The sequence below is a fragment of the Trichogramma pretiosum genome, unplaced genomic scaffold (genome assembly GCF_000599845.2).
Source record: "Trichogramma pretiosum strain Unisexual culture from Peru unplaced genomic scaffold, Tpre_2.0 scaffold133, whole genome shotgun sequence".
Classification (NCBI taxonomy): Eukaryota; Metazoa; Arthropoda; class Insecta; order Hymenoptera; family Trichogrammatidae; genus Trichogramma; species Trichogramma pretiosum.
Genome location: NW_019640809.1, coordinates 278,572 through 292,298, shown reverse-complemented (window position 1 = coordinate 292,298; position 13,727 = coordinate 278,572). Strand labels below are relative to the sequence as shown.

The 13,727-nt window shown below is 36.4% G+C and overlaps 3 protein-coding genes across 6 annotated transcripts in view; 2 read left to right on the top strand and 1 right to left on the bottom strand.

The window, feature by feature from the left end:
- Positions 1–283: 283 nt before the first annotated feature.
- Positions 284–13,727, top strand: part of LOC106653778 (myoneurin-like) — a 115,536-nt gene continuing 102,092 nt past the window's right edge. The window contains exons 1-4 of one of the 4 annotated variants that reach the window (XM_023460827.1): positions 284–439; positions 514–628; positions 694–1,403; positions 4,186–4,978. In XM_023460827.1, the coding sequence (XP_023316595.1) occupies positions 405–439; positions 514–628; positions 694–1,403; positions 4,186–4,504 (1,179 nt within the window). In that variant the 5' untranslated portion in view covers positions 284–404 and the 3' untranslated portion in view covers positions 4,505–4,978. Of the gene's footprint in view, positions 440–513; positions 629–693; positions 1,875–3,134; positions 3,236–3,310; positions 3,423–3,499; positions 4,979–13,727 lie in introns of those variants that run through there. The other 3 variants (XM_023460825.1, XM_014373348.2, XM_023460830.1) reach the window with 3 other exon arrangements.
- Positions 5,681–8,981, top strand: LOC106653747 (peptidylglycine alpha-hydroxylating monooxygenase). The gene is made up of 3 exons (XM_014373290.2): positions 5,681–6,099; positions 6,745–6,960; positions 7,680–8,981. Exons 1-3 carry the CDS (start codon positions 5,971–5,973, stop codon positions 8,355–8,357), a joined length of 1,023 nt encoding a protein of 340 aa, XP_014228776.1. The 5' UTR covers positions 5,681–5,970; the 3' UTR covers positions 8,358–8,981.
- Positions 8,971–13,423, bottom strand: LOC106653671 (protein brambleberry-like). Its single transcript, XM_023460803.1, has 8 exons — positions 13,071–13,423; positions 12,343–12,750; positions 11,803–11,988; positions 11,577–11,724; positions 10,996–11,505; positions 10,685–10,924; positions 10,266–10,614; positions 8,971–10,111 (listed from the first exon to the last, which is right to left on the bottom strand). Exons 2-8 carry the CDS (start codon positions 12,706–12,708, stop codon positions 9,979–9,981), a joined length of 1,932 nt encoding a protein of 643 aa, XP_023316571.1. The 5' UTR covers positions 12,709–12,750; positions 13,071–13,423; the 3' UTR covers positions 8,971–9,978.

Here is a 13,727-nt window from a genome sequence, read left to right as displayed (position 1 = left end):
GCTCCGAACTTCGAAAGTATTGCTGCCGAGTTAAATTTGTCAGCTTGGGAGGTAGTATTCGGCTTTCTTAAAGGATGTGACTCGGAGTATAAAGAACCGTAATTCCAATTTCATAATCAACTCATCGAATCCATTTCATGCGGACGAATCATTATCCTTCCATTTTTTAGAACATAAAATAATTAATGCTCATGAACTCATTTTTATATTTTTTTGATTTCTTTGAAAATAAAATATTATGATTAGAAAAATAATTATTATTCATTAGGTAGATCGATAACGTAATTTGCCAATTGTTATGAAACTTGAGTTGCTTCGTTTATATACTGGTTCCAATTTCCACATCATGATTTGTAAATGTTATTGAACTGATTTAGTCGCAAATAACATTTCCAGCCAGCAAGATGGACTCGAGCAACGTATTCAATCCTACTATTAGGTAAGTTTTATTTTGAGTATGAAAATACGAAAATATTTAAACATAATCATGTAATCTTATCCAATCTATTTCAGAGTGAAAGATGAGCCTCTTGATGAACCTTTCAATGATTATAATGATTACAAAATAATTGACACAACACCCGTTACTCAAAATGTTAAATACGTGATGTCTCGGCAAGAAAATTCAGTAAGCGTTAATAACTACGTGTGACTATCATTGATGAAATTTTCCTAATAATGTATTTTTTTCAGATACAAGAGCTTTTTCAAGAATACGACGAAAATCATAAAAATGAACTTGACGACCCGAAAATAGAAATGGAATGTAGAGACATGAAGCTCAATTTATTAGCAGTTGCGAAAAATGCAGTTTTTTCTCCCAATCAATGTCAGGATAGCGATGTTTATAAAAACGGAAGCAAAATAAAACTCGAAACTGTCGGGACAGTGAAGAAAGAAGTTTTTGGTAAAGAAGACACTGATTTGAATTTCCGACGTGGACTCAGCGAGAAAAATGAAACAGAAAGTGTTTCAAAAGAGGTGAACTGCGAACATAAGCTAAAAACTAACACTGAATCAGCCCGTAATGTCAATATCACACCTGCATGTGATTTATGTAGAAAATCATTCGGATATAAGAGTCATCTCCAAAGACACATCGATTCGGTACATCGTAAAATAAGGCATGAATGCGATATATGCCAAAAGACATTCTCATCCAAGAGTAGTCTTAGAAATCACATCGATTCGGTGCATAATGGTGTCAGACATGCATGCGATATATGCGGAAATGTTTATAAACGAAGTGGCGATCTCAAAACTCACGTCCATTCGGTCCATCATAAAATTACGTATCGATGTGATGAATGTGGAAAATCATTCAGATGTAAGACTCATCTCCAAAGACACATCAATTCGTTACATCGTAAAATCACGCATTCATGCGATATATGCCAAAAGACATTTTCAGACAAGAGTAATCTTAGAAAGCACATCGATTCGGTGCATAATGGTGTTAGACATGCATGTGACATTTGTGGAAAGACATTCACTCGAAAAGACCACCTCACAACTCACATCGAATCGATACATCATAAAATTACTCATCCATGTAATAAATGCCAAAAGATGTTCTCAGACAAGAGTAGTCTCAAAAGGCATATGGATGCGGAGCACAATGGAATCACCCATCCATGTGATTTCTGTGAAAAAAAATTTAAATATCAAACTCAACTCCGTAAGCATGTCAAATTGTCGCATAATGGTATTACTCATGCATGCGAGACATGCGGCAAGACGTTCGGACAGAAAACAAATCTCAAAGACCACCAAATTGCACATGACTCACGCATTAGCGCGAAATAAATTCATCAAACGTATGTTCAATGTTGTATAAAACAGCGTCTAGTATATTGTTTGTGACATTAGGAGACTTATTTGAAAATAATGATTCAATGCAACAAATTTATCTTTCGTTATGTTATCTTGCTATTTCATACCTAAAAATAACGTTTAAGATGTCAAAACAGTAGTAATGAGCTCAATTTGATTCTTAAATAATAAAAAAATGATGAACTTTTCGATCGGATTCTTTTCAGAATATTAAAAATGTTCGAAAAAATGTGTATAAAGAAATAGGAAAACTTCAATTCATCTCTCTATCTTTAGCAAAAAGACATGTGTAAACTTTTCTTTGTAAATGACCATAATTTTTATTGATAAATATTCAGACCTCAAATTGAGCATGGATATAGATGATAATTATAAGTATTATATAAAAAAGACGAAATTTTGTAAGATTCAAAATTGTTTGAATAATGAAAAATTGAATAAACATTATAGCTTCGTTCGTTCAATCAGTGTTGGAAAATGTAATACCTTTAAATCGAATCTTGTTAATTCTCATTTTTGTTTACTGCAATAAATAATAGTGTCGACATTTATTAGTAATGATTATAATTATTTTTCAAAGTTTCAATCGACAAACTTACATTATAACTAACATAATGACTCGAATTGTATCATGTTGAATATATAGAAACTTACATTTATCATTATAATAAAATCTAATTGATAAAAAACTGTTATCCAGCTGTGATTTCATTTTTCTAATTAACTATATATTTTCGAATAGTTTTCTAATACTGCATATTTTCTATTAGTAGCAATATTAGTATGCACTCGCATCGAAAAGTGACAGTGACGAGGGCGGATCGATTCTGCGGCAGACCAGTAGGCTGCGGCCACATTCGATGCTCTCGAGCGACTACAGATTGATTGTAATCTAAGTACACTTGGATTTTGCTTGCGACAAGTGTCTTATTTGTCTGATTATCGTATTCAGATTCACTTGCAAAAGTAACCGTATTGGGTATAGTGACATCGATTGATTTAAAAGTACGAGTGACAAATAGTCCAGGTGCTGATGTCACGTGTGAGGTAAAGGTAGTTTATGACTTTACATTTACACCGAATGATATATTATCAAAAAACGATTAGCCATTAGCCTTTTTTTCGTTATTTTATCAATTATAAGAAACTAACTTTTGATTTCTAATTTTTAATTTCTTCGTGCTAAAATATTATTTGTGGAAAAATTATTGTTGTTTAGATAGAGTGTAATATTGCCCCGATTATATTGATTCCTATTTCCCCATATCATGATTAGTAAATATTATTGAGATCAGTTTGAGTTCTATTTCGACTCGTAACGGTAGTATTGACAGAGTGAGTCGCAAAAGACATTTCCAACGAGTAAGATGGAAACTGGTGGTTTATTCAATCCTGCTGTTAGGTGATTTTTATTTCGTTAGGATGAGTCATAAAAATATTAAAAAGTAATTTTATGATCTAATTAATATTATTTCAGAGTGAAAGTCGAGCCTTGTGATTATTTGATTACCCAAAATAATTATGAAACAATCGATGCGATACCCGTAACTGAAAATGTCAAGTACGGAAGGTACCGCCAAGAAAACTCGGTAAGATTTAATAATTATTGGCGACTGTAGCAGTTAAGTTTTAATGATCCTTCCCTCATAACTTTAATCTTTTTCAGACCCAAGAGTTTCAAGAAAATAAGCTTGACGACATTCAAATCGAATTGGAATGTACAGACATGAAGCCCAATTTATTAGGTGTTGCGAAAATTGAAATTTATTCTCCCAATCAATGTCCGGATAGCGATGAGTATAAAAATAGAAGCAAAATTAAATTAGAAACTGTCGCGGTGCTGAAGAAAGAAATTTTTAACGAAGAAGAAACTGATTTGAATTTCGGACGTGGACTCAGCGAGAAAAATGAAAAAGGAACTGTTTCAAACGAGCTAAATTATAAACATAGGCTCAAAACTCACATTGATACTATGCATAATGGAATTACACATGCATGTGGTGTATGCAAAAAATCATTCAGACATAAGAATAATCTCAAAATACACATCGATTTGGTGCATCGTAAAATAAGGTATCGATGTGATGAATGTGGAAAATCATTCAGATATAAGAGTGATCTTCAAAGACACATCGATTCGGTGCATCGTAAAATCACGCATCCATGCGATATATGCCAAAAGACATTCTCATCCAAGAGTAATCTTAGAAATCACATCGATTCGGTGCATCATAAAATAAGGCATGCATGTGATATATGCCAAAATACCTTCTCAAAAAATAGTGATCTCAATAGGCACATCGATTCGGTGCATAATCATGTTCGGCATGCATGCGATATATGCCAAAAGACATTCACACAGAAAACGAGTCTCAAAATCCACATACAATCGGCACATCGTAAAATCACGCATCCATGTGATATATGCCAAAAGACATTCTCAGACAAGAGTAGTCTCAAAAAGCATATGGATGCGGAGCACAATGGAATCACCCATCCATGTGATTTCTGTGAAAAAAAATTGAAATATCAAACTCAACTCCGTAAGCATGTCAAATTGTCGCATAATGGTATTACTTATGCATGCGAGACATGCGGAAAGACGTTCGGACAGAAAAGAAATCTCAAAGACCACCAAATAGTACATCACCCACGCATTAGCGCGAAATAAATTGATCAAACGTATGTTCAATGTTGTATAAAACAGCGTCTAGTATATTGTATGTGAAATTAGGAGACTTTTTCGAAAATAATCATTCGATGCAACAAATTTATCCTTCGTTATGTTATCTTGCTATTTCATACCTAAAAATGACGTTCAAGATGAAAAAACAGTAGTAATGAGCTCAATTTGATTCTTCAACAATAAAAAAATGATGAACTTTTCGATCGGATTCTTTTCAGAATGTTAAAAATGTTCGAAGAAATGTGTATAAAGAATTAGGAAAACTTCAATTCATCTCTTTATCTTTAGCAAAAAGACATGTGTAAACTTTTTTTTGTAAATGACCATAATTTTTATTGATAAATATTAAGACCTCAAATTGAGCATGGATATAGATGGTAATTATAAGTATTATATAAAACAGACGAAATTTTGTAAGATTCAAAATTGTTTGAATAATGAAAAATCGAATAAACATTATAGCTTAGTTCGTTCAATAAGTGTTAGAAAATGTAGTACCTTTAAATCGAATCTTTTTAATTGAAATTCTTGTTTACTGTCATAAATAATTGGTTCTTTCTTCACTAATAATAATGATAATTATTTTTCAAAGTTTCAATCGACAAACTTACATTATAACTAACATAAGTCGAATCGTATCGTGTAGAATTTATAGGTATCTACGTTCATCATTACATTAAATCGACGTCGATAATTCAGAGATCAGACTATTATCCAGCTATGATTATATTTTTCTAATTTACCTACAAATGATCAACAGATCCTTAGCTTATTATCATAAACAATGAAAATTAATAAAAATTACGACCGATTTAATGAAACACCATCACCGTGCTTTTTCAAAGTTTCCAAAAACGCAACAAGCTTCCCTCACCATCGCATTGCGCATTTTTGCGTAATCAACGCGCAGCGATTAATAAAAAAAAGTACCGCTTCGATAAGAGTTACTTTTATTTTTTTACTCGTAACTTTTATCATACCGAATCCGTAAAACAACACCCAACTCTTTTTCCTCTCGCATCGCATGTACATAATATATATAACAATAGGACCGACTAATATACACCTACGTATGCGCAACAGCTGAATCGTGACGAAAGTGGGGGCGTGCGTATACGACAATACCTATATGGTCTTTTGTACAGTGCCAGTGCCGCCGTATACACACCGCGAGACGCGATCAATAGCGGCCAGCAGAGCAGCAGCACAATCTATATGTATGTATATGTCTTGACGTCAAACGCACGCATCGCAGCAGCAGCATCAGCTCAGTCGGTCTCTCCGACTAAAACATAACATACGAACTTTCACGCAGTGTCCAATCGCTCGGAGACGTAGAGGTGCGAGATCAGGAGTCGTATACAAATTCATTCAAATGTGAAGAGAGCCAAAAAAAGCGTAGTAGTTGGTTTTTTTTCGATAATCGCGCGCGACGAAGGTGAGTGCCGAAGATGATCATCAACGCGGTGTCGTCCGTCTGCGTCCTGTTGTCGATTCTCGCGAGATGCAGCGATGCAGCAGCAGCGGACGCACAGGTGGAGAGATTCCCGTTCTTCATGCCCAACGTTCGACCCAATGTCGTAAGTGTATTATTTTATTTTATTTTTTTTTCTATTCATCTCTTGCAGCTCGCGCGCGCGAGACGTGAGGATGCATTCGAGAGGAAAATAATCGGATTGCTTATACTTATGTACATCGATGTTTTCCTCGTTTCGCGCGAATGTTTTACAAGAAATGAAAAAAAAAATACCCACACGTATCGCTCGCTGTCAAGACGCGTGTAATGTTACCGTTAGCTTTTGAGTGCGATAACATTGCGAGGGCGTAAAATTTTGAATATGTCGAACTGAGCAATTATGTCTTAAAATATTGTATTGATTGAGCCATTGGTTGGAAGCTAAAATCGATCGAGGCCATGATTTGCGATTTTCTCGATTATCACTGTCTGAGCGGAGCTTGTACCGAACGAAATTTTCCTTATTTTTCCATCTCTCGCGCGTACTGAAAAAATAACGCCGAAAATTCGCCATATGTTCCCGACCTCAATCGACTTAATTGCAAAAAAAAAGCTTTCTTATCATCGATACGCGTCTATCCTATTTATATCGTGCGATTTCATGAGCGCAAAAGCACGTAGTAGCGACACAATTAAATTAAGGAGCGATACCGTAACTTGGCTAAAATGATGATATTTAAAAAAAAAAAAACATTTTTTCCTCCTCCAGCCGGAGTCGTATCTGTGCACGCCGGTGAAAATCGACCCGGCGAGCACCTACTACATCACGGGCTTCGAGCCCAACGCCACCATGAACACGGCCCACCACATCATCCTCTACGGCTGCGGCAAGCCCGGCAGCCGTAAGCCCGTGTGGAACTGCGGCGAGATGGCCCACGCCGATCCGCGTCTGGCGTCCGCCGGGCCCTGCGACGAAGATTCCGAGGTGAGTATATCTTGTAATTAATTGTGCGAGGTGATTCAGGAAAAAAATATCGAGATGCGAAACCCTAAAAAAATGGAATTGTAAGTTGCTTTTAAGAGACTTTGCAGTAAAAAATATTGACTGTGAAATTATTGACGACCAAAATTATCGTAAACAATTTTGAAAACATTTGATGATACTTCTTAATCGATTCTAACACACTTACACTATATGAACATTTCTTCTACACCGAAAACCAAATAGTATAAAATTTTCTTGGAAAACTGTTTGGATATTCATCACAGCTGAAAAAGTGTAATCTGTGCTTGAAACACTTTTGAAAAGTGTAAACTGAGCTCCCTGCACTTTTTCCAAAAGTACAATTTGTGCTCAAAACACTTTGAAACAGTGTGAACTGCGCAATTATTACTATTTCACAGCAAATTTTATACTTTTCGCTTTACAAAAGTAAACTTATTTGACTAACTAGCAAAAAATTTTTAGTAATTTTTAATTCTCAATATGTTTAGAGTTAATTAATTTAGAAGAAATGTTTATGGAACGAAAATGTCTTTGCATTGATCTTGAAACATCCTCCAATTTTCTTCAGAATTTTTGATGATGATTTTGGTCGACAAAGGGTTCAAGTATTTACGCAAGACCAATATTTTCACTAACGATTTTTTTTTCATTTTGTCTACCTTTACACACGAACGAGTAACGATGAAACTTCTTCGCAGATAATTTACGCCTGGGCCCGAGACGCGCCCAGCTTCATCCTCCCGCCCGACGTTGGCTTCAAGGTCGGCGCCAAGTCGCGCGTCAAGTACCTCGTGCTCCAGGTCCATTACGCGCACATCGACCGGTTCGCCGACGGCTCGACCGACGACTCGGGCGTGACCCTGCTGATCACTCGTCGGCCCCAGAGCAAACTCGCCGGCGTCCAGACCCTCGGCACGGGCGGCAGCATCCCCCCTCACAGCGTCGAGCTCATGGAGGCCGCCTGCAAGATCAGCGAGAACAAGACGCTGCATCCGTTCGCCTATCGCACGCACACCCACTCGCTGGGTCGCGTCGTCTCGGGCTACGTGATCAAGGACGGGGGTAGGAGATGGATCGAGCTGGGCAAACGCGACCCTCTGACGCCGCAGATGTTCTACGAGACGAGCTATAGGGGCACGGTGGAGATGGGGGATACGTTGGCGGCCAGGTGCACGATGCGGAGCGACCGCGACACCTGGACCTACGTGGGCGGCACGAACAAGGACGAGATGTGCAACTTTTACATGATGTACTGGGTGGAGAACGACGAGCCGCTGCTGGACGCCTGGTGCTTCACGCCCGGCCCGCCCACGTACTACTGGCACAAGGCCGGACTGATCGACATACCGAACGACGAGGCATCTACGCTGAATTGATGTAACGATAAATTTCATTCTATGTGTAACTATACCGAAACGATGCCGACCAGTGAATGTCAATCCTTTTTTTATTTCAACTCGAGTAAGACGGAAAAAAAGGCTCAAAGTGTGAATATTATCTATATTATTATAATGTAACTTTATTCCGTAACGAATGATCTCTCATATCCGGGAATGAATGGAGATGTGCTATATACAAAGTATTTACTGTATAACTACTTTGGATTGTTTTAATCCAACGATTACCATTAATGTTACGCAATCCCAGTGTTATTTTAAGTAATTTACATTTTTTTTAAAGCAGAACGAAGGCGAATTCTAGTTATTAAAACTTAATAAATGTCAAGTGTTATCGTTTGTCAAATATTTAACCGAAGTCAACTCTATGATCTGTTCTGTTTGTTTGCGCGCGCGTGTGTTGTGTTGTGTACCAAATAATTTAACTCGTTGATGTTTTACCGCATGTGTATAAGTGTAAGAACGTATTGTGTTGTAAATTTTTTTTTGTCTCTCGAATTTTATCATTACAGAATGAATTTCGAACGTAAAATCGAACTGCAAAACAAAAGTCTGTATTAATATTAAATAATTGGAGAATAAAAGATCGATATTTCGTAAATATATCGTTTATTCGTTCGTTTTTCATAAGTTACAAAACAAAGTTTTACTTTCATTTACAATGAGATACTATAAAAAATATTTAAATATATTCCTATCTAATTTCATATACCTTAATATACAATTATCACACCTATGAATATAACATGATGGTCACGTTGAAAAATTTCATCTCGACGATGAAGGAAAAACAAAAACGCACACAAATTGAACGGAGGTGAAATAACGTCGACAATGATAAAGTAATTAATGCACGTGTGGCCGCAACGATACATGATTCATTCCCAAGAAACTTATCTCATTAATTTTTTTTATAACTACACGCACGTTGCCGTGGCTGAAATTGGTATATACGGTGAAAAATTATCGACTAAAAAATGAAGCCTCGCATTCGTGATACACACCACGGAATTGGTCATTCTTTTAATTAAAAAACTCTAATTGGATTACATTCCCTTATCTAGTTATCAGTATAGACATTTTCAGAGTTTATACAACGACTAATTTTTTTTAAAGCGTTTTTAATTTCATTTATTATGAATTCATTATAATATAAACTAATATTACAATATAACTGTTTTAAAAAAGATTATTTATACGATGTGGCGGCTTATTTTGAAAATATTTGTTTGCACGACAATAAGTAGTACAACTGTATAATTAAAACGATCGTGTTTCGCTCAAGTCAAAAGCTGATCACATAAATAACAATGATGAACAAAAAAAGAGGAACATTATATGAATAGATTGAGGATTCGAGAGGCTACCTTCGTTATCCTTGCACCGATACGATTAAAAAGTGTATATACAAAAATAATTATTATGCGTATTTGTAAATATGCGCACATGCAGTGGACAACACGCAAAACAATTGCGTCAAAATTGATTACAATTATTAATGATACTACTTAAAGATAAATTGTTTCACACAATAACAATGATCATAATTACATGTATCAACTTGTAAAGAAAAGTAAGAAAAAAAACAATTGAGATTTAACTAATCACCTATCACAGAACCTCCTGTCGCATGCCTGTGACAAAAATTTTGTCCTTTCGATGATAACAATCTGCAGGGATTTCCACTCCTCGTTCTTGCTCCACACAGTGGTCTAGTGGCTGGTGTTAAAATGCTGAAAATAAGGAATCAATTGAAAATATTGACCGATAGCTGTTAAATTGTTAGTTGAAATAATTCACTTTAAAAAATAATTAGTACCAGTAAATTTAGTGATTATTAGTTTTTAAAAAGCAACAAACTATTAGTAAGTTTTAGTGAAAAAATACCTGTCAGAGATTATCTTAGGTTTCGCTCGATTCGTCGTGCGACTCGTGACTACGTCAGGGTTGCGAATATTAGAGGTATAAGTTGTTAGAGGCGATGTGAATTTATCCAAGTCTCTATGTTTTAAAACAGCACCACTCACACTGTAGTCATCATCAACAAACCTGTCGGTTCCATGATACTCCTCAAAATCACTCCCATCGTCGGAGATGGAAATATTTGCATTTGTACTTCTAATGATGCATTCTTGATAAGTTTTCGCCGGCAAGTACGAACAAGATAATTCTTCGGTTGGCGTAAATTTCACCCAAATCCAGCGCCTCAATGATTTGAATTTAATTTTCATGTTTACTGTAATAAGTTTGAGATCGTTAATTAAATAGATGATTTTTAAAAAACTCAATTTAAAATCACCCTTTACCAATGTTATAATTTATCTGTCTGTGTATAGAATAAATTAAACTATGGATGTTGTGTCCCACTCTTTTGAAGATATTCTCTTTTTCATTTCCATCTGGAAAATCTTTTGTACTCATTTTTTGATTGGAATTCATTTCATCGGGGTGAAGTGTCTTATAAATTTTTTTGATATCTTCTTTTGTTAATTCAGATGAAGATTTAGAACGTAGCAAGTATTGAATTGCATTCATAATATAATGCACTGAAATGGAACAATGAAAGTTTTAAATTTACCTACAAAATTACAAAATATATCCAAAATAAACTACTTACTTGTTGTTATCAAAATTATTAAAACAGTCAGACTGTAAAAGTCGAGGCAGGCGGTCAACCCATGTTTCAAATACGATGCTAAATTTAAGGGGATTATTCCCATGATTGCAGTTCGAGTTAAGAATGGAGCATGAAGGAAAGCTGCTACCACCATAGCACCAAGTAAGTAAATCACATGCAGAGTAATACGGTAAATTTTTTCCAAATGTTCTCCAGTTGAACCAATGTATTGTTTAATCCAACCCAACTTTTCATCTACTTCAACACGCATTTTATCCGTCAAATCAGACAGAAATACAATGGTTTCATTCATTCTTTCAAGTTTAAGCATTGTTTGCTCATATTGAGCAGCTGCTGCATTATTTTGGGCAATAATTCTATCAGTGCTGTTTTCAATTTTGTTCCAAAGTTCTCTAGCTTGCATCTGAATATTTTCTAGATCTGATATAAGTTCTTCGTGGTTTAGACTTCGTTCAGCTGCTTGGTTTTCCAACTCTTGACTCGCTTTTTCTAAATTTTAGACAAGTTAGTTTCAATTCAAAGGTATGATAAATTCAACAATTCTAGTAAAAAATATTTACCCAATCTATTCTTAATGTCTTCAGTCATGGCAGCTAGTTGATCATGACCAATTCGTATCAAGGCTTTTTCTTTAGTTAAATCTTCAATGTTAGTCTCTATGATTTTGTGGGCATTAGTTGTCTGTTCTTCAAGACGATCTTGACTTTCCTAAAAAAATTTAAATATTAAAGAAAGATTAGTTATTTAAATTCAAGTTTTTATATCATAAAATGACATTTTTTTCACCTTTAGAGAATCCAAAGTCTTGATTTGATTATGAGCTGACTGCATTAATCTATTGACTGTTATTTCTGTTAGTGCTCGAAACTGGTTACTTCTTGATGCGTAACATACTGCTCTTGCTCTGTTACTCATTAAATGATAGGCATTCCATGTATCAGCATCCATATTAGAAGTACATTCTTTGATAGTCTGAAAAAAAAATTAAAAATAGTAAGATACATCATTAAATTTTTTAAAGTAAATAAATAATTTAGTTGAAAAATTTATCTATCAGAATATTTATTTGAAAATGTTTGAAAGTCATGATTCAGCAGAGGAACAAGCTGCAACAGGTCTCGCAGTTTAAAAGAGACTAACAAGTAGTTCACGGATCAAAGGCTGGATGAATCATTTTTTAGGGGTTGAGCAATAAGAGGGGGAAGAGTTCGTACAAGTTTGAACCTGCACAAGAAGTCTAGGCATGGCAGTTAACATCAGTAGAAAAATCCGAATAAACTTATGTTGTGTAACAATAGAATTCAAATAAAACTGAATAAAACTCACCATTCCATCTGTGCAAGGAAAGGTTCTTCTTCCTTCGTTCTCGGATTGACAATTTAGAAGATTAACACTTAATTTAGCCAGCTGTTCCTCGGACATGCTACTACAGGAAGTCTTGATCTTCATTATGACTTTGTGCTGACATACTTCCAACGGGGATGATACCTGGATGTCGGTGACAAACTTGGAGGCCTCTTTGAGGAATTTTTCATCCTCGGTGAGCGATTCGTAGGGTATGGAGATCAGTGGCACTCCATCGGATACGACCGCCTGGGATTCACCGCTGCCCCAGAACCAATTCAGCACGGACTGCGACTGAACCGACGACAAAGTTGCCAAAGCAACCAGCAAGTAGCAATGCACGTTCATAATTGAATCCTCGTACGTCGGTTAATTCGAAAAATCTGCAAACTTTAATTTAAAAAAATAACTAAAAAGGAGTTTCGAATGCAACTCCGAAGTCTGTTGCACCGAGCAGCGAGTTTTAACCGATAGATAACACAAAATAACACCGGAACATCCAAATTTACCCTCGAGAGACTTGGCATTGGCAATGACTTTTCGGCGATTATCGCTACATATATAATAATAATACACTAAAAACGGTTACGAAAATAACATGTCACAACACTGCGGCCGCATCATACCACGATATATACCTGTAGCACGCGCGCGATACCGCGTTTACGCACACGAGTTTTCGCGCAATTAAAGAAGAATCAATCTCTCACCTTGCCCTCGCCTCCTCTTGACTCGACGCGTGAAAAAAAAGCACAGGAAAATCACCGTACAATCGATGTATACAACGAAACGTCGCTTCGAAGCAGCGGACTCTTCGTCGGCCACGCGATTGTTTACGATTTTCCAGCAAGATCTACATAACGAGACATCGGACGGTATAGCGCGCGACACAGCGACGTTACACAGCGTTATTATTGCTCTATTCGGCGTATATATCTATGTATACTGGAGCAGCAACACACGCGCGAAATTATCGCGCGCGAATACGATATGAAGCTCGACGAGTACTAGGCTACTGGCGCGTGCAAGTCCGTGCCTGTTTCGCTGCCGCGCCGAATCCGTAACTGCCAATTTTTCGCCCGTATAGAAGAGTGAGAGCCGCGCAGCGAATGAGCGAAGTCACATGGGACACGCTGCACTTGCGCCCAGTATATATATACTACAGCAGATAGTAGCGCCGGCAGCGAATCAGAATAGCCGCATTCTTATTATATACCTATACCTATATATATATATATAAAATCGTAACGGCTCTCCGGGCTGCTGCTCCGCTCTCAAGCTCAAGGTCGTCGTCTTTTAAAGCCCCTCTTATCTTCAAAGGGGGGTAACAACGACGCGTCGCGCTTGTACGAGTATTTTCGGTCGAA